The sequence below is a fragment of the Periplaneta americana genome, chromosome 5 (assembly GCF_040183065.1).
Source record: "Periplaneta americana isolate PAMFEO1 chromosome 5, P.americana_PAMFEO1_priV1, whole genome shotgun sequence".
NCBI classification, from domain to species: Eukaryota; Metazoa; Arthropoda; class Insecta; order Blattodea; family Blattidae; genus Periplaneta; species Periplaneta americana.
Genome location: NC_091121.1, coordinates 149,147,696 through 149,169,061, shown reverse-complemented (window position 1 = coordinate 149,169,061; position 21,366 = coordinate 149,147,696). Strand labels below are relative to the sequence as shown.

Below are 21,366 nucleotides of genomic sequence, written 5' to 3'. Positions count from 1 at the left end.
CACGTCCAATATAACATCAACTGAACCACCAAAACATTCAAATTTGAAAACTGTACTTTCAATAATTGTTTCTTTTAAAATCATCCATGTTTATTTTTTATTTCATCATCGTTAATTAAAACGTTTCTTGTTTATTTCATCATCCCTAATTAAAACTTTTCTAACACTTGTTTATATTATTTAGGTTATGTTTGTTATAGCTTCTGCTATATATTATGGATAGTCACGTAACAGAGATTGTTTAATACTAAGATTTATTGAAAATCATCTGTCAAGTGACGTTGATTACTGGGATCCGGATGATTGAAATGGAATGCAAATGTTTTAATAAAAATGAAACTGAATCAACAAAGCCTTCTTGACTAGTAACAGTCCACAGAGTTCAATGATGATTCCATAGTTGGCACAACTGATACCAGTAACAAGAAAACATCATCATAAAACACTACTGCCATCTAGCGTAATGTTGAGATGGTACAATAATACATTTGAAGACAGTTGTATTTTCGTAAGCCAATTAATATTTTATTGTAACTTTGTTACTTCTAATCTTTATATAGCCTACTTTCTTCTAATCGTGTAATAGTCAATTAAATCCCACTCGAGTTTTGATTTTCTCTAGATAAATCAAAACCTCTAGTGAGATTACTGTTGATAATATCAACAGAAAAAAAAACTAAATAATTAACAATTTCAAAACAACCATTAAGATGCAAACTAGCAGTATACAACAAAAATATAGAACAAGTTATGTCATTCAACTATCTAGGATCAAAAAATACAAGTAATAAAAATTTTATTAGAAGAAGTCAGAGAACAGACAATAAAGGCATCAACTATGGCAGATTGTTTAAAAGATGTCATTTGGAGGAAAAATATATGAATATTGAAAGTAAAACCAGAATATATAAAACATGTTAGGCCCATTCTTACTTACGCTACTGAAACGAGAGCTGAAACGAAAAAGACTGAACAAATGTTGACAACTATAGAAATGAGAAATTTAAGAAGTGTCCCAGGATACAGCTTACAAGACAGGAAAATACATGAGGAAATTATAGAAATATATGTGATGTACAGGACATAGTAAAATGGATCAAAGCAAAAAGAAAAGGATGGGAAGACCACGTATTGAGGATGCCGGACGATCGTTTACCAAAACTTGCAATGACAGCAAAGCCAGACACCCCTAGACCTCAGGGACGACCATTGAAACATTGGCAGGAAAGCTGGTCACCTGCCTCCGAACACAATAGCACCGATTGAAATAGAACAGGATTGAATCCTAATTTAAGAGGAAGAAAGAAGAAAAATCATATTATCATTTTACACATATTAAACTATCAAACAACGATAAAAACCAAAATTTCATTTTTTTTTGTCAAAATTCGATGTTAAGACTCCCCTTAAAGGGAGGAAGGTAAGTTCCTGCTTCTCCAACAGGAATCGAACCGAGGTCCGCTAAATTTGTAACTGGGAACCGCTGCTGTCAGTAATACCATCAGAATTCATTAATCAACATTATTCCATGTTGAAACTTTCGTAAACTACTTTTAACACTTGAACATAAATAATTGATTAAATGGCGATCTTACTCGTGTTACATCTACATCTACATATGCCGAACACATAACTAATGCTAACCACACATACAATCGAACATTGAAATCTTTCAAATCCAAGTTAGAAAATTATCTTATGACGAGTTACCAAACTAACTTACTATTATGGCAAGTGTTGTATTGCATGTTTCCACGTATTCACATTTTTTTATGTTCTAGTGATATTTAACTTATTTTATATTTTTGTTTTCATATTTTCCGATAATGGTATATCTTTAAATGTGATAAGTTGAGCTATATATATAATCATAAATTTTCTTACTGTATGTACTTAAAAATATTGTATTCATTGTATGCTTTGTACTGCACTATTTTATTACTACTATTAGTATTATTATTACTATTAGGCCCATTATTATTATTATTATTATTATTATTATTATCATCATCATCATTATTATTATTATTCTTATATTTTATCATTATTATTATTATTAGGCCTATCAATAATTGTCTTATTTTTTTATACTTTGTATGCCTCATTTATTTTGACCTGCTGTTCACATTCTATTATGATTTTTTCTTTCTTTCTGTATGTTATATATTATGTCTGATTTCTTCTTACTTGTTTACATATTATTATTATTATCTTATTCAGTTTTGTGTGTAAAATTGTAGTGTACTTTGTAAATTTGTAGTGTTTTTGTAACGCAGTTTTTACTCCTGCTTGAGTGTTAGAGAAGGCCATATGGCCTTAACTCTGCCAGGTTAAATAAATTATTATTATTATTATTATTATTATTATTATTATTATTATTATTAACATAAATACAGACATGGAAATCCTACACATACAACTCAAAAACCAAAAACTCAACACACTAGAACAATATGAAATATACAGACACACTAAAACACACACTAATCAAATTCTCAACACACAGATCAATTTCAGAACACACACTATGACACAACTCTTCATCACACGAAAGCACCCACACAACAGGCAGCGAAGTTGAGATAGCGCAGAGATCTAGTAGGCTCTGAGGATGGTGTTAAGTAGCACCGAAACAGCTGTAAGCCGCACATGCTTACGTAATTAACACGAGTAAGATCGCTATTTAATCAATTATTTATCAACCTTTCCGCGACAGGTTCACTTATTTAAGAGACTTCCTCAGTTGATAAATAATTCATAAATAACTGAATAAAAGTACCTCTTCCTGCTTTCTGTTGCTGGACAAGTAATGCAATTAAGAGATGCCGCGAAATAAAATAACGACCTTTCTTTACACTTTAAACCAACAATTATTTTCCCCAAGAAGATGTAATTATATGACATACTCACTACGACAATCCCGCCGCTTCGCTCTGAAATCTCCATGTGCCCACAGCGGAGACGATGAAGAAACGAACACACGAGCGCACAAAACAAGCGACCGGCGAACTAGCCGAGTTTTTACTGGGCGTTGTGTCGGGTGAACAATAGCAAACTGCCTTAGAATCTGTGCTCATCATCACCGGCAGTATGAGACATAATAGATTAACCTCGTGTAGGCAGAGAGTTGAATAAGATGAGTTGTCGGCAGTCCTCCTTAGTCACGTCGTTCAGTTCACAATACTCCGCAGAGTAACGCCCGGCATAATTCTGCAAAGCGTACAGCGCGTGAAGGACGCATATTCATCGGAATACTTGTCTTCTCTTCAACAAAATAATGTTGTTTTCTAATGCCAGACATTTGACAATAAAGTCATTTGACCTCTTGCACTCCAATATTTTTTCAAAGATATTGTCATGGTTAGCCACTGACGCACAGATTTTGAGGTGTTCTGAATCCATTTCTTGATTTGAGTTGCACAATGGACAGTTAGGAGACTGATATATTCCAATTCTATGCAGATGCTTGGCCGAACAGTCATGGCCTGTTGCCAATCTAAATGCAGTTACAGACGATTTGCGTGGTAAATCGGGAATCAACTGTGGATTATGATGCAGAGAGTTCCATTTTTTCCCTTGAGATTGTGTTATCAAATATTGTTTGTTGAAGTCTAAGTATGTAGATTTAATAAATCTTTTCACAGAGTAATACGTAGATTTAGTAACAGGTCTGTAAGTAGCAGTGCTACCCTTCTTTGCTAAAGCGTACGCATTCTCGTTTCCCAGGATTCCACAATGGGATGGTATCCATTGGAATACAATTCTTTTATTAAGTGTTATTAGTTGAGAGGGCATTTTATTTATTTCTGCCATTTGAGATGAAGGTGTGTGTCTAGAGACTATTGATAGAGTAGCTGCTTTGGAGTCTGACAATATAACTGCATTTTTAAATTTATTGATGTGGCAGAAGCGTTTTTAAAATTCCATTTTCCTCCGAGTTTCTCGCAATAATCAACATTATCAACCGAGAGCATAACAGTAAATAAGGAAACAGGAAAACGTGACATTTTATAATACAGAGTGATTATAAAGTCCTTATCTTACTTACTTACAAATGGCTTTTAAGGAACCCGCAGGTTCACTGCTGCCGTCCATAGGCCCGCTATCGGTCCCTATCTTGTGCAAGATTAATCCAGTCTCTATCATCATATCCCACCTCCCTAAATCTATTTTAATATTATCCTTACTGTATGGATTCGTAACAAGCTGTTTTTTACGGTGATGGGTTGTTGGCCCTTCGCCCAACTCCCAAGCTGAAGGACCACCCCTTATCGGCTGTCCACGACTGCTTATTCAATATATTTGCAGCTACCCTCCATATCTGGAGGCAGTCTCCTCTATCCGCAACCTTATCTATTTTTGTGAAATCGCAAATATGAGTATATATCTTGTTTTTGTTTTAGGTATTGACAGTGTTCATTATTGACGAGAGGAGAGCCATGATCCGTACTCGTCTGAGAGGACTAACGTACGATCCAGTGAAAGCTGATTTCACACGAACATTTAGAAAATCTGACCCCATAAATGTGACCATTCACCAATTTGTCAACAAATTCAATCGCACAGAAAGTGTTATGGACGAAGAGCGTTGAGGCAGACCATTACTATACGTGCAACGGATTCAGAAAGTCATTGAACGAAGCCCTCGTGCATCATCTGGGCGTCTCAGTCGTGAGCTTGATGTATGTATGTATGTATGTATGTATGTATGTATGTATGTATGTATGTATGTATGTATGTATGTATGTATGTATGTATGTATGTATTTATTTACACTGCAAGTGGGCAAGCACCCAGTGGCAGTGGTATACACAATATAACAGTACACAATAAAAATAAACAAGACACAATAAAATAAACAATACACAATTTGGAAGATTTTACACTTTTTTCACTTTTCGTTGCACAAACGTGCGTATTGTGTTCAAGTCCTGTATACATTTGAGGCTGAAGATTATGCTGCACGTCAAGAAATGTGCTATGATATTGTGCAAGCTGCAGTAAATCACAACTTAATGGAAAACATCTTATTCAGCGATGAGGTGACATTCCACATTTGTGACTTTATCAACAAACACAACTGCAGAATATGGGCAGACGAGCAGCCAAATGCAACCTTTCAATGGGCCAGAAATACGACAAAAGTGAATGTGTGGTTAGGCATGACACAGACGACAATCTACGTTTCAGGCCGCAACAATTACAGGCAACTCGTATCTGGATATGTGATGGTGTTGCTGAAACCGCTGTCTTCCAACAAGATGGGGTATCAGCACATTTTGCGAACATTGTTCGTAATTTCTTGAACGAAATCTTTCCAGGAAGATGGATAGACAGAGGATCACAACGCATGTGGGCAGCGCGTTCTTCAGACTTAACCCCGCTCGATTTCTTTGCGTGAGGCTACATCAAATCGCTGGTGTATCGAACTAGAGTTCTAGATCTTGCAGGTTTGAAATATCGAATTAGAAGAGCGATTGATACAATTACAGCGCATATGTTGGCGAACGTTTTTCGATCTACCTCACAACGTTGGCGGTTCTCCTTTGACATAGAAGGGGTTCATGTTGTTTAGCAATGTGTGCGGGCTTTTGCCTCCATAAAATTTTTTGGTATTTTTCGGCCGTTTTCACTAAAATGGATAGAGGTTTTATGAACATCCTGTATGTATCGAGTTTAATGGTGCTGGCTTAGCCTGACTTGGTTTTTTCGAGGGCCTGATTCAGGACGAATCTTTGTATTTATGCTCACTTTGGCCAATTCAATTTAAGATATCTATCTTATGTGAATTTCCTTAGGTAGGGCCTATATTTAATGGATGACAAATAACATTCCTCTCAAACAGGTAAGGACAATCAGAAAAGGACAACAATCAGGAAATTGAACAAGGTATAATAAACTTATTTAAATTTGTACATTTAAATAGTTAATATAATGAATGACTATTAATAGTTTTGTACCAGTTTTGTTGTATACAAAGATTAACAATGTATCTTATTATATCAAATATTGAAAATAAGTGTCACGTCACGTATCACGCTAACGTGTTCTGTTTTTTTTTTTTTTGTAGAAAATTCTGAATTTTCATATGTAATGTTCTACTTTTCATTTTTATCATCCGGTAACCATTATCAATTTATAATAAAGATAAATTCTGTCGTCGATTTGCAAAAGGGGATACCTCCAAAATGACAAAGTGTTGGGAAATCGTAAAAAAGCCATAGCAGACTTAAAAAATTAAAATGTTCACAGATCATGCATGTATGTATCTATAGTGATCTAATTAGAAAAAAAATATATATGAATATTTTATTTTGTTAACTTAGTTATAGTTTTTGCGATTTTCCAAAATTTTGTTATTTTGGACACGTTTCCTTTTGCAAATCGACGACAGAATTGATCGGACATTTAGAAACTTAGTGTAATCGATATTTTGCACTTTGTATGCGTGTTCTCCTCTGACTACAAATGCAACGTCACTGAATTCATTTCCAAGGAAATAAACTTTTTCTCTCTTCCCCCCCCCCCCAATAGGATCTAGGTATGTGTCCCTTGTCTTTGTTTTGCCTCAAGCTAACGACTAGACAGGAGAGTTCCATTCCTTTTGAATGTTTAGGGCTTATTCACAATCCTCACGAAATAGAGGATAGAATTGGCGAAAGGACCAACTGTTTGGGTTGATGATGACTGTGATGATGATATTGGAAGAAAAGTTATCCTACACAAGAAAAAGTTGAAAGTGAAGGTCTTCTGTAAAACAGTTTTATTTTCATTCGTATTGTCAAAGAGCAGCATATTCCGTTAGTTGGAGATCAGCATACCCATTCTAAATGATGAAACGCACTTATCAAGAGACTACTTTAATTCATCATCTTAAACTGAAATAAAAAAACTCCACGCGCAGTGTGAATTCGTTTATGTTTCTTACGGTTAATGCTGCCTACATTATGTTAAGCCACTATGGAGACCATGGAGCGAGGCTAGCTGAAGATCTGCCTGTAGCAGTATGTTGACAATTAATTGGTAACTTCCTGCAGCTATGTTGGGTCCTTGTATTGGATGACAAGCTATCCATGGGGTTACTAGGGGGCATATATATGACGTAATGAATATACATAATGCCAGTATTTGCCAAATATTTCCCTCTTTAAATACCGCAATGACCTACTTCTTACAATAAAGACTCTAAAGGCATTTCTGTAAATGGTTCTGTAACCTGACAGTATCTACTGTAATGACAAGAAGATGACTATTAGTGTAATGCACAGAAGGATTTATTTACCTTAAGGAGAATAAGGGAGTAGTGCATGGACCTCGGGCCATTTGAAGTCCTTGGGAAATTGTATGTAACATTATACAAATTTGGCTTTCGGATATAGCTCCCTGTGAAGCTGACTTGAATAATTTCAAGGAAAAAAAAAATAGAATTTCTGGGTAGCTCAGTCGGTAGAGCGAGCGTTGACGCGCTCAACCAGAGGCTACGGGTTCGATACCCGGCCCCGCAACAATTTTTCCCTAGAAATTATTAAAATGTATGCAACATTCTTTTCTACTTCTATATGTAATAACTACGGCTCGGAAGTTGATGGATTAACATTCTTTTTCTGGGCCATCGGAGACAATGCATGATGCAAAATAAATTCGTTTCACTTCAACACGAGCCAATATAGCCTACTTTTATTTTGCATTTTTGCATGTTTCGGTCTTTTATTATCTATTGATCATTTTTTATGAAATGTTCTACGTTTTGTTGCAGTTTTGCCCTTTTCTGCTTTCGAGCTTTTTTTTTTACGGTATAGTTCTGTAGTGCTCGGGAAAAGTGGAACAAGTCAAAAATGTTAATTTTACAGGAGAAGGAAAAAAATTGTCTTCACACTGGTTTATGTCGATTTGATTTTCTTCTGTATGAATTATTCTAATGGGAGAAATACTTATGTCTCTTTTCCCAAGCGAGCAGATGTTCCGTATGTTGTCAATAAATTATAAAAAAAAGTTTGTGAAAACTGACTTATGCCACTTTTCCCAAGCACTGCAGAGTTGTAGCCTATATTCGAGAACCTACCTGGAGATTGCTTACGCCAGGGATGTCAAGACGCCTGCACTTGTTATCATATCAGATAAATTCTGTAGGACCAAAAATTAATCTTTACGTAGATTCTTCGCCCAACAGTGCATTATATATATATATATATATATATATATATATATATATACTGTGGAATCCCGGCCACCAGATCACTCAATTGAGTGCGCTCCTTGAATAATGGCAATTGACTCAATATATATGTCAACATAGGCCTACTTGTCGAACTTGCAGTAAGGCCACAAAGGGAAAAACACTAGAAGTGTGGGATTCGAACCGTGCTGTGGATTGAACTTCGGCGTAGCTCAGTGGTTAGAGCGCTTGGTACCAAGGACCCTGGTTCGATCTCCGACGCCGAAGCGAATTTTTCTCCTCTAATTACAATTGTTACCATAATAGATAAATTCTATAGGACCAAAAATTAATCTTTACATAAGCGACGAAGTGTCAAAATGATATGATGTAGATTACCACTTCAGCCTCCAGTTTCATAAGATGATCGATTCTTAACACCTTAGCACAAAGAGCTTTCTCATGGATAATGCAGTGATAAGAGAGGAATTTTGGGAATGATCCATCTTTTGCACATTGTGTATGAAAACCAACATTCCCCCCATTCATGCGAGATGCTGCGATTATGTTTAGAAGAAGAATGCAGAAAACGGTCTCTCGCTTCATTCTGAAAGGTCTGCAGACTTTAACAACATAATTAAAACGAGTGGAAAAGACTGCAGCTGGATTGAAAGGAATCGTATGTTAAAATAGGTATGCACAACGTGACGGAAACATGCCAGACTAACCTAACCTTCTCCTAGACCAATTCTACCACTTAAAAGGTAAGAAATAAAGATCATTTATAAAACTGTGAAGAAAATTATAAGTAACATAGGAGGAAGAGGAAAAAGTGAAACATCGCATGATCATGAACTTCGTGACATGATGTAACAATGGCAATTGGTTTTGATTCATGAGACATTTCTATTCCAGCGCATGGATGTGTCAGCTTGACCCAGAAAATTATAATCCACTTTACAATTAATTACTTATGACTTCACTACGGCGTGATGCATGTGCTATCTTCCTCCAATAAGAAACTTGGCACATAGTTCACGAGTTCATCTTCCTCAATGTAAAGAATATAAAGTTAGGCTACACTTGGACAATAATTCGTTCTCTTTGCATAATAAAGTGCCATTTTAACTCAGTAGGAAAAGAATCAGTCTACTATAACTGGAAGACGACGGTTTTCATTGTGACAAAGAAGATACAGTTCTCTATTCGTCATCCCTATAGAACACATGAACGTATCAAAGAGGATACATCTATTTTTCATCTAAGAAGCTAAAACATTGAACCTAAAACAGAGACTTTCGAGAAATGGGAAGCATTAATAATAAGAACTTTCAGGGGGTTATTCGTTGAGATATTTCAAACAAAAAAAAGTTTAATTCAATTTTGCTCGTTTTTGATTCCTTTTCGACATAAATATTACTTTATATGAAACATTTCATAGTGAGTTTCTCAGAAAGCCATTGATTTAATTTACAATATGCTCAGTCAATTTAAGACAGCAGTGTATTATGATTGAAAGAATTTTAGTTTTGACCTTTAAATGTGTAGAAATTTGATCCGAACAAATGTAACGTTTCGTTCTGAGAAGCAATTTTAAAATATTACATTTGTTCGGATCAAGAAAACAGACTACAATCAAGAGAACACCCACTGTCTGAAGGACATTACTTATATGGCGCGTTTTTATGAGACAGGAGAAACATAAAACGTACGGTAGGCCTATATGGCATAACAACGTCCAATGTATGTTTTCAATAATATAGATAGCTTAGTCAGGCGAATAAAATACGTTTCCCGTGTCTAGTGGTAAAAAGTTTAATTGAAGGGTTCAGAGCCATAGTGTGCCAAGCGCCATTTATTAAAAACGGAGAAAGCAAGGGTTAAAGTTAAGTGAATACCATAGTTTAATAAAGATTAACATATCATTTAGTTTTAATGTGTATACTTTATATTACTTCCTATGTTTCCATTGAATTATGGTAATAACTTCATTTTAACCCTTGTTTTCTACGGTATTAGTAAATGGCGCTTTGCCCACTATGGTTCTGAACCCTTCAATTTAATTACTTAGACAATAACTCCCACAGAGTTCATGTTCTTCACGCTGTCTGCTAACCAAACATTTCTAGCAAAATATTTTTAAACTGTCATTATGCGTCGAGACAGTGTAAAAATAGTATCTAGGCCTATTATTTCTCTTTTATTAAAATGAGACAATGTTTCTAGCTTTTTTTCTTTTCGGTCGGTGTATATCCAAGATTCGGGGATCCAAACCTGACTCACATTACTGATCAAATGTAAAGGTGATAAGAATAGTTAGATTTAAAGAGAACATAGGAACCCTGTCCGTTGATGAAAGGATTGCTGGTAAAATTGCCAGTTATCTCTCGCGCACTTCAGAATTCGGACATTTATTCGTTGCTGGTAAAATCGCCAGCCATCTCTCCCGCACTTTAGAATTCGGACATTTATTCGTAGCTGATAAAATTGCCGGCCATCTCTCCCCCACTTCTGAATTCGGACATTTATTCGTAGCTGGTAAAATTGCCGGCCATCTCTCCCCCACTTCTGAATTCAGACATTTATTCGTTGCTGGTAAAATTCCCAGTCATCTCTCCCGCACTTCGGAATTCGGACATTTATTCGAAGCTGGTAAAATTGCCGGCCATCTCTCCCCCACTTCTGAATTCGGACATTTATTCGTTGCTGGTAAAATTGCCAGCCATCTCCCCTACACTTCAGAATTCGGACATTTATTCGTTGCTGGTAAAATTGCCAGCCATCTCTCCCGCACTTCAGAATTCGGACATTTATTCTTATTGAATTTGGTATTCCCAAGAAACTAGTTCGATTAATTAAAATGTGTCTTAGTGAAACTTACAGCAGAGTCCGTATAGGCCAGTTTCTATCTGATGCTTTTCCAATTCACTGCGGGCTAAAGCAGGAAGATGCACTATCACATTTACTTTTTAACTTTGCTCTAGAATATGCCATTAGGAAAGTTCAGGATAACACAGAGGGTTTGGAATTGAACGGGTTACATCAGCTTCTTGTCTATGCGGATGACGTGAATATGTTAGGAGAAAATCCACAAACGATTAGGGACAACGCGGAAATTCTAGTTGAAGCAAGTAAAGCGATGGGGTTGGAAGTACATTCCGAAAAGACAAAGTATATGATTATGTCTCGTGACCAGAATATTGTGCGAAATGGAACTATAAAAATTGGAGATTTATCCTTCGAAGGGGTGGAAAAATTCAAATATCTTGGAGCAACAGTAACAAATATAAATGACACTCGGGAGGAAATTAAACGCAGACTAAATATGGGATATGCATGTTGTTATTCGGTTGAGAAGCTTTTGTCATCTAGTCTTCTGTCAAAAAGTCTGAAAGTTAGAATTTATAAAACAGTTATATTACCGGTTATTCTGTATGGTTGTGAAACTTGGACTCTCACTTTGAGAGAGGAACAGAGATTAAGGGTGTTTGAGAATAAGGTTCTTAGAAAAATATTTGGGGCTAAGAGGGATGAAGTTGCAGGAGAATGGAGAAAGCTACACAACGCAGAACTGCACGCATTGTATACTTCACCTGACATAATTAGGAACATAAAATCCAGACGTTTGAGATGGGCAGGACATGTAGCACGTATGGGCGAATCCAGAAATGTATATAGAGTGTTAGTTGGGAGGCCGGAGGGAAAAAGACCTTTGGGGAGGCCGAGAGGTAGATGGGAAGATAATACTAAAATGGATTTGAGGGAGGTGGGATATGATGGTAGAGACTGGATTAATCTTGCTCAGGATAGGGACCAATGGCGGGCTTATGTGAGGGCGGCAATGAACCTCCAGGTTCCTTAAAAGCCAGTAAGTAAGTAAGTAAGTAAGTAAGTATTCGTTGCTGGTAAAATTGCCAGTATCTCTCCAGCACTTCAGAATTTGGACATTTATTCGTTATCGGTAAAATTGCCTGCCATCCCTCCCGCCCTTCAGAATTCGGACATTTATTCGTTGTCAATGTAACACACAGTAATGTCAGACGAATGTGACTCTGCAAAGCAGAAAACCAAATAAATATTAACCCAGTAATTACACTGTAATATATTCTATTCAACAGTGTAAAAGACGGAGTAAACCTATGATGTTTAAAAAATGAAATCAATTTATTGACATTATGAAGAAGTTAATTTTCATTGCGATAAATTCACACATTCAGTGAAGCCTGTATGTTATTGAGCCATATGGCACAGCAAATTTGTGATGTAAAGTAAAACAGGTTTGTAACATTTAATTTCATGCAAAAGAAAAAAAAAAAAAGAATGAAGCTACAAATTTTTTATTGTTCTGTATAACATACTGATTAGAATACTGCTTATATCCCCGTGGGGTTGTACCTTTATTCAAGATTTTCTTCCTGCAGGCACTCTACCTTCTCTAAAGACCTCTGCCTGTCCCGTTCTGACCAGATACTGCCTCTCGTGCCTGTGGAACAGGAATCTCACATGGGGAGAGAGGGAGAGACGTCATTTCATAAAGTTACGTAGAATGTCATCAAAAAGAGTGCCTACTCGCTGCTGCAAGTTATATTCATAATCACTCAAAACAGCTTGAAGAATCTGGATCAACTAACCGTGTGCTTGTCTTAGTGAGGAAGAAATGACATTGCGAAAGAACGTGATGAATAGGGAACGAAGTCTGGACACCAAAACATTGCCTAGAGGCAACACTGGCTATAGGATGAAATTAGTTGGTTATTTTACTGATGTACTGCATTTAATCTAATATGATCGCTGAAGAATAGCCCAAGGTCAGTAAAAATATATCTCATAACTGACATCGGATTGCAGCACTTAACTCGACAATGTTGATTTTGAGGGTTAACCCGTTTTTCCGAGCGTGTCATTTGTTTTAGTTACCTGATTATATCGAGCAAAGTTTTGATTCAAGCACAGCAGTGGTCTGTATAAGTCCCTGTACTATTGTTAGTTGATGTTAACACGCGACGTAGTTAACGTCATAGGTTCGGTGCCCGAACTTCCATCCCTAGTGACGAAGTAATTCCAAAAAATGTGGGAACCCAATTTGGAAGGTATGAAGTTTATCCAAATAACTTTATTGTGTAGAGAAGGCACATTCTAGAGATAGGAGAATAAAATGTTAATTCGAGTCGTTTGTGTGAATAAGAACCGCTTCGGTATATGTAATAGGATTAATAGGAGATTGAGGCGAGGAGTTTGCTCATTTAATACAGGGTGTTCCATTTATCTTGTGCACATATAGCTTTTTTGTTTGGATAGATATTGGAATTTTTGTTTTTGAGCATTATGTCAGAACGAGGAGCTAACATGAGTATGGCGATTTGGTGCATGTAACTACATTATGGTACAAGATACACGTGACGTCATCAATTTTTCAAATAGCACTATATACTTTAATCATGTTACATTGATTACACACATTAAGAAGAGTTCAAGAATGTGTAACAATGTCACCTTCCTAATCAATAACAACAAAACTAAACAAAAACGTACTTCCAATGTGATAATATTATGCTTTGAGAGTCACAGAAGATGTTCCAAATGGTGACCATTCACATTAATGCACATTCGAAGGCGTTCCTCGAAAGACCGTAGGACTGCCCGGCATGTTGCTAGCTGAATGGAAACACAAGCCTGTCGAATGCGTTGCTGCATGTCTGGTGTTGTCAGAATGTTCTGGTACACACTGTCCTTTACAGTTCCCATAGGAAGAAGTCGAGTGACGACAGGTCCGGAGAACGTGGAGGCCAATGTACGTGGATTGTGGCGTCGACAGTTGTGGTTTGTTTACATGTTAAGACAGCAAACACACAACACACGATGTGTACGGACGTCAGTCGTCTTTCGTTTTGTATGAGTTAATGCAAAAGATGGATGGGGCACCACAACAAACGGCACATTCTGATGGCATTCCTTTTGCATTTTGTTGTTATTGATTGGGAAGGTACATTGTGATACATTTTTGAACTCGTCTTAATGTGTGTAAGCAATGTAACATGATTAAAGTATGTAGTGCTATTTGAAAAATTGATGACGTCACGTGTATCTTGTACCGTAATGTAGTTATATGCACCAAATCTCTCCACTCATGTTAGCCTCTCGTTCTAACATAACTCTCAAAAACAGAAATTCCAATACCTATCCAAACAAAAGAGTTATAATAGGTGCACAAGATAAATGGGACATTCTGTATAAATGTACTACTATTTGCGTTCACGCTTAAATTACCACCCTTTCAAACAAATCGATTATTTATCTGTGTTGAGAACCAAACTCACGAGTTTCACTAGGGATTGCTGGCCGTTGGCGTATTTACTCATAGGTTTTGTGTTCAGCAAAATTCCTATAAAAACAAGTTTTGCATAATTCCCCGAAGATAAAAAAAAAAGTATAGCAGGAACGTTGCGAGAGTAGCCCTGCCACCAGCTGTGCAACGAGCCATCACCGCTCATGTAATATGTAAGTATTTCACCCACTAAACTGCGGGGTTTTATAGAGGCCGAAACTCTAGACTTCATTTCCATTTTATAACCGTCTTTGTTCCTTGTATCAGTTGACATGCGTCACAAATGAGTTTGCTTACCGCGGCAATAGCTAGGGTAGCCACTTAAGTCAGGACTACATCTGGGAACTACAACAACGTACAGTACAGTTCAAAATGACTCAAGCGTACACGAACATCACCTCTTGCTTTGAAGTCGCACACACTACAACCCAAGATTACTCTCCATATCAAAGCATCCTTCCTGTAGACATGCTTAAAGAGTGGTGAGAGGAACTGAAAGGTTTCTTCAAGCTGCAATGACTTCAGGTTAGATGCAATATGCAGGTTTTTCAAATTATCTATTATTTCTCGTCTCTAACGAAAAGTCAATTTTAAATTACATTTTTATTGATATTTTTAACTGTATAAGATTTGCTGATGATGATATGGCGTGGTTAGCAGAAGATGAGACCATACTAAGTGATATGCTACTGGAGTTAAATGAATAGTTGTGAGCAGTATGGGATGAAGACGAAAACCATGGTTATTGGGAGAAAAATAAAGAAGGTAAACATACGAACTCGAAATGAGGTACAGACCGATTATTTAGTCCTGACAGCTCAGCGACACGAAAGAGGGGGAGTAATAAGAATAGTGGGGAGAGTTCCGGACTAGAGATAAGGACGAGAGGTCGGTAAAGGAATGCAGTACAGCTTAACTGTACTGGAAACACGACACTATACCGCATGCGTGACATCCGATCGCTCTGACTACATGCGAGAGACTAACGTGAACATCCCTTGGCGTAACTTAATGGACTCGCCTGATCCAGGCGCACATTATCGGCGACTGTCAGGACTAAAATAATCGTACTGTACTGGAACAAGCGAACAGCTACTACTATGAGTGTACTATAAGTAGTAACAAGAGCTGCTGCCAGGAAGTCAAAAGGAGGATATCAATGGCAAAGGAAGCTTTTAATAAAAAAAGAGCATCTTCTGGGGATGTCTGGAAAAACAACTAAGGAAGAGACTAGTGAAGTGCTTTGTGTGAAATGTAGCATTGTATGGGACAGAAACATAGACGTTACGACGAAGTGAAGAGAAAAGACTAGACAAATTCCAAATGTCATTATGGAGAAGAATGGAGCGCGTGAAATGGACAGGTAGAATAAGAAATGAAGCTGTACTAGAAAACGTGGGTGAAGAAAAAATAATGCTGAAACTGATTAGGAATGGAAGAAAAAGGAATTATCCTGTTCACCATTTCTTCCTTCATCCTTAGTTTCTTCTTGGCCAGTGATCTAGCCAATTTCTTTTCCTCTTCCTGATAAGTTTCGGCATTATTACTTCTTCACCCACTCTATTAGTACTGCTACAGGAATTTTGAAATTTCAAGTCATCGTTCTATCATTAAACATTAAGGTACAGCAGGTTCAAAGCTATTATGAAAGCAATACGAGTCTTGTTCAAGATTTGAGAAAATTTGGAACAGCCGGGCAAATCGCAATATAGCGAACGTAGAAGCTCCGCCCACGACCCCTTACACTTTTCCCCTACTAGCTCAGCAGACACTCTACGTGATAGGCGAGTGTTGTGTCGAATGCACATTTCATGTGGGTGGGGATAACTTCCCCTACTGGCGTTCGCTATATTGCGATTTATCCGAATTGCCTACTTAATAATGTTTCATTCTTAATTACTGTTATCTAATCAGGAAGTTTGAAGAAACTGCTGGATCTGTTACTAAATAAATCTGGAAGAACAAACGTAATCAATGATGTTACTGCTGCCGAGTTGTTTTAGACAAGTAATGAAATAATTAGAGATATTGTTATGAAATTAGTAGTGTCAGTCAGGTGTAAGGAATATTTAAATGAGTTACAGCATAGTTTAGAAAATTCTAAGATAACAACTTCGTCTGCACATATATGGAACAAACTAGTGTTCGCACTCGAAGAAAGTAACAAGTAATAAGACACAATTTTTCTTTATTTGTGGTAGCAGAGATTTACCTCAATAATCATTGAGTAAAAATGTTTTCTAGGCAGACGGGAAAATGTTTTGTGGACAGATGTAATTGCAGAATATGGTCTGAAAATAGCCAAGTTTTAATTTAACATGGCCTTCATGATTTGAAAGTTACTGTAAGGTGTGGCTTCTCTTCGCAATTCATTTGTCCATATTTCTTCGAAGAAGACAAAAATAGAGACTGCCATAGTAAACGAGGAGCGCTACTACAATATACTACAAAACCGAAGAACCACGACCTGGAAAACATAATCTTCATGTAAGATGGCGTACCATCCCACATCTATACCCATAAAAAACAATTAAACGGATCTTTGGCGATCGTGTCATCTGTAGACACTTTCCAACATGGCCTCCACGATCTCCAGATCTCAATCCAGCTGAGTTTTGGTTGTGGAGTTACGTAAAGAACGAGTTTTTCTTTGCACATCCTGCATCCCTTGATTAACTGAAAGATACTATATCGCAAGAAATTATGAATATTCGAAGACATTGTCTGATCTGCAAAATGTTGTGCCTGGTATCGCAGAAATAATGGTATTTATTGAACAAGAGTACGGCGAACATATTCCTAATTTTTTTTCAAACTAAACTCCATTATTTGTGCAAGACAGTGATGGTTTTGTTTTGTTTCAAACTACTTCAAATAGACTGTAATATTTACATTGCTTTAAAGTTTTAAAGTTACTTTTGAATAATCTTATAATTATTCTCTACTTCTATTCAAGTTATGAGTTAAAATCGTCTGCACTTTTATATTCTATCGAATAATTAGAAATTATTTCAACGTTCTAAAACACAATAATTGTATTACGAGCAGAAAATTGTTACATAATACAGTGAAACCTTTCTTATCTGGACACGTATGATTCAATAAAAAATTATCCAACCTAACGGAGTGTCAAAGGTAGTGAGAAGTAGAAATTTTTTAGCATGCAGTAGAAAGAAAATTACTGTACATAATGTTAAATAACTACAGTATTCAAACACTTTCTAATTTAGTTCGTCATTAACAGTTTTGCGAAATCTTTTTCTTTCCCCACTGCAATTTTATTCCCATTCATTTTATTGAGGTCCTATTCTTGCTAATGTTGGAAACTGTTGATTTAGAAATTCCAAACTCTTCTGTAATTTTCGTACAACTAACACCGTAATGCAAACAATCAATCACTTCTTTTTTCCTTTCAATGGTTAATTCCATGAACTTACGCTTACTCATACTGAGGCACTATACAAACTGCACAAACTGACTCTAGGGGGTAAAAACTTCAACAGAGATTGATTTATACACTGCAGACTACTGAAATAATTTTGCACCACGAAGCGTACAGTTATGAAAAATAATGCTCCTTTACTCCATACTCAAATTTACCCACAGTACAGTTACAAAAAAAAAAGAACAAAGTGGGTAATGCCAGGAAAGTAGAAAGAAGTCCACTGTTGCTGTATTGCACAAGGAAAACTCCCTCTCATTCCACTGTGCTAATGGTCCTTGTAAAACACAAGGGTTCAATGAAATTGAACCGTAAACAGGTAGTATAAATACACAATAGAATAAGAGAATCGTCCAAGACAGAACCATGGATAAATATGTAATAGGATGCCAAACTGCGGTCAGCACCATCTGGCGGCAGGGGGCTCAAATAAGATGATCGGCGCCCAACGTCGTAGGTGGTGAACACTAGAACTACGTGTTGGGTACATTACCCAGAGTTCTCTATTTATCCATTCGAGATATTGCTCGAGGAGACAAGATGGCAGACAGAAACTTGTTAATAAGTGAACATAAAGTGATACTACGTGTGTGTATAAACAGTGATGTTTATGGACGTTGTAAAAATAGTGTTGTTGAATGTATTGTAAAGTAATAGTAATATAATAAATTGAACTAAGTAGTTCTTGCAGACTTTTCCGTTGCGCTGTACAACAAATACCCAAAGAATACAATCCCAATTATCTATTCTTTTGCTTTATTTTTTGTCTCTGTCTGGTTATATTTTAATTGGGTAGTGTAAAATAGATCGTCTTTTATCTTCCTGTTGGCTCCGGTAAGAATTTTCTGTAGAAGATACTGTGAGGAATAAAAATGTAAATGTTTTATTTTAAATTAGGTAAGTTTTGAATATCTATGAGGGTGGGAGGGAATACTTTCTGCACAGTTTAACATTTTCGTCACCAGGTGCGCTGCTAAATGCATGGAGTAATTAGTTACTCTTTTCGCTACTTGGTGCGCTGCTAGGTGTAATAACGCCCCTCCTCCCAACAGGTGGCAGCAATATCAATTTCCACAACAGCGCCTCTAGTATGTGTTACGGGAAACTCAGTAAGTTTCGCATCCTGTTATATAATATTCATCCATGATAGAACTCTAAGGAGTGTCCAGCTTCCAGGATTGAGGATTGTCCAACATAGAGGATATAATGGACATGTAAAAGGAATTTGTTCGGTTCTAAGAAAATGTCCCATATAATGAGATGTCTAACATACAGAAGTGTCCAAATACAGAGGTTTCACTGTACATCATGAATATTTGCTAGACTTTATTCAATATTTTTCATGCATTAAAAGCAGTATACAGTAAAACCTCTCCTTAAGGACACCCCCAAGATACGGACACTCCCCATATACGGACAAATTTTTATGTCCCAACTGAAATAATATAAAAATAATGATATATTTAACTCTCGTTTACGAGCACTCTCAGACACGGACACGGACAGCTGTTTCACAGTCCTAAAGCTTGCTTTACCTCCTGACTGCGGACAGAACTTGGATTTCAAGACCTAATGTGTTACAAAAATGGAAAATTAAGTACAGAAATTCCTTAATATGAGAGAAGACAAAAAAATCCGCAATCGTGAAATTGTATTCGACACATGATAGGGTTAGTAGGATTATTCTCTTCACTTCAATCAGTTGTTCTGTTTCGAGAGACATGGCACCTGAACGTAAAGGTTGAGTTGAAAAACTGTAAATTGCATAGGACAGACAGGCAGATCATTCCAAACATGCTACAAAGAACACATTAAAGCTATAACCAGAGGACACAATACATCTACATACGCCGATCACATAACCAATACTAATCATACATACAATAACATAAATACGGACATGGAAATCCTACACACACAACCCAAGAACCAAAAACTCAACACACTGGAACAATATGAAATATACAAACACACTAAAACACACCCCGATCAAATCCTCAACACACAGATCAATTTCAGTACACACACACTATTTGACTCCACAATTCAACATCTTCCAACAACAAAACACACCCTCCTAACAGGCAGAGAAGTTCGAGATGACGCCGCGATCTAGTAGGCTCTGATGATGGTGCGTGAAGCACTGAAACAGCTGTAAGCCGGACAGATATTTCATATTTAACACGAGTAAGTCCACTAGTTCATCAATTAATTGTAAATTACAATACTGCATAACTGTAGACCTAGAATAAAATTGCATGACAGTGTCTGTATTTTCCTTTTTTGGTCTTATCTACTGTAGTTCAAAGTTGCAAAGATTTTACTGTAGTATAGTATACTGTATTTAGAATTATACTACAGTAATACATTTCATTTAAAGCGTGAAGGGATACATAATGCATATTATAAATTTACTGTTAGATTGGGGAGCCTCTCTTCCAATAAAGGACACCTCTCAGATGCGGACAGATTGTTACGTCTCTTCGATGTCCGTAAATGAGAGGTTTCACTGTAAATGATTCTTGTTTATTAAGAATTTGGATCATGTGATACTGTACGTAACTTCGTTTCTGCGTAAACTCAGACTGCAATTCCTTAAGGATGAAAGAAGTACGTGTACCAATTAATCTGAGACAGTATCAGATTCCAAGTAGAAGCAGATATACTTGATGTGACTTAATGCCACGGCCTGGGCTTCTCAAATTACATCCCGCCCTCCAAAGCATCGCAGAACATGTAATATGAAAGCTACCTTGAACAGAGAAAAAACTTGGCAATACACAAAATATGACAAATAACCCACATCTGAATATGGAGCATTGCTTCTTCAGACGTCGACCTCACTAAATATGAAATTAATTTACCTCAGAGGCTATCAACCAACTCTGGGGTCATCGCAGTCGTGCCACACCATACAAGATACAAGTGCTTCTTTATGTCGGCTTTATTGTTCGATCATAAATCTAAGTCAATGTAGGAATATCCTGAGGGTATAAAAAGTTACATTCCAAATCTTCAGCTAATACACAGTTGATATCGATGTAATGGTGTGTGCAAGGAAGTAACAGAACTTGAAGTCCATGCACTTCTTGTCAAGAGGAAAAATGAATGCAATTACGTATGGTGTTACATATTTAATTTCCAAAGTTTAATTTGACGTTCATAATAGTACATAGAAAGAATAGCACAAGCTTTCAGTCTGAGAAATGAGTTGCTCTGTAGCCCCATTATTACAACACTCATTGTCAGATTATATGAAAAAAAAAAAAAACTAATCTACTAACAAAAAAGAAGTAACATTAAAAATAATGAAATATTATTGGACCTACAGGGTGATTCACGAGGATTTACCGTCACTTACGGAGCTTATTTCCGAAGACATTCTGAGCAAAAAAGTTTCTGCTTTGACTCCACATTACACTACACAAACACACCCTCACAGGA

At 36.7% G+C, this 21,366-nt stretch overlaps 1 protein-coding gene across 4 annotated transcripts in view; it reads right to left on the bottom strand.

Moving 5' to 3' along the window:
- GEFmeso (Guanine nucleotide exchange factor in mesoderm) overlaps nt 1-21,366 on the bottom strand; it is a 289,315-nt gene that overhangs the window by 102,068 nt on the left and 165,881 nt on the right. Inside the window, exon 1 of one of the 4 annotated variants that reach the window (XM_069826658.1) lies at nt 2,907-3,065. The exons of 2 other annotated variants lie outside the window; for them this stretch is intronic. In XM_069826658.1, the coding sequence (XP_069682759.1) occupies nt 2,907-2,946 (40 nt within the window). In that variant the 5' untranslated portion in view covers nt 2,947-3,065. Of the gene's footprint in view, nt 1-2,906; nt 3,066-21,366 lie in introns of those variants that run through there. One more of the 4 variants, XM_069826659.1, reaches the window with a different exon arrangement.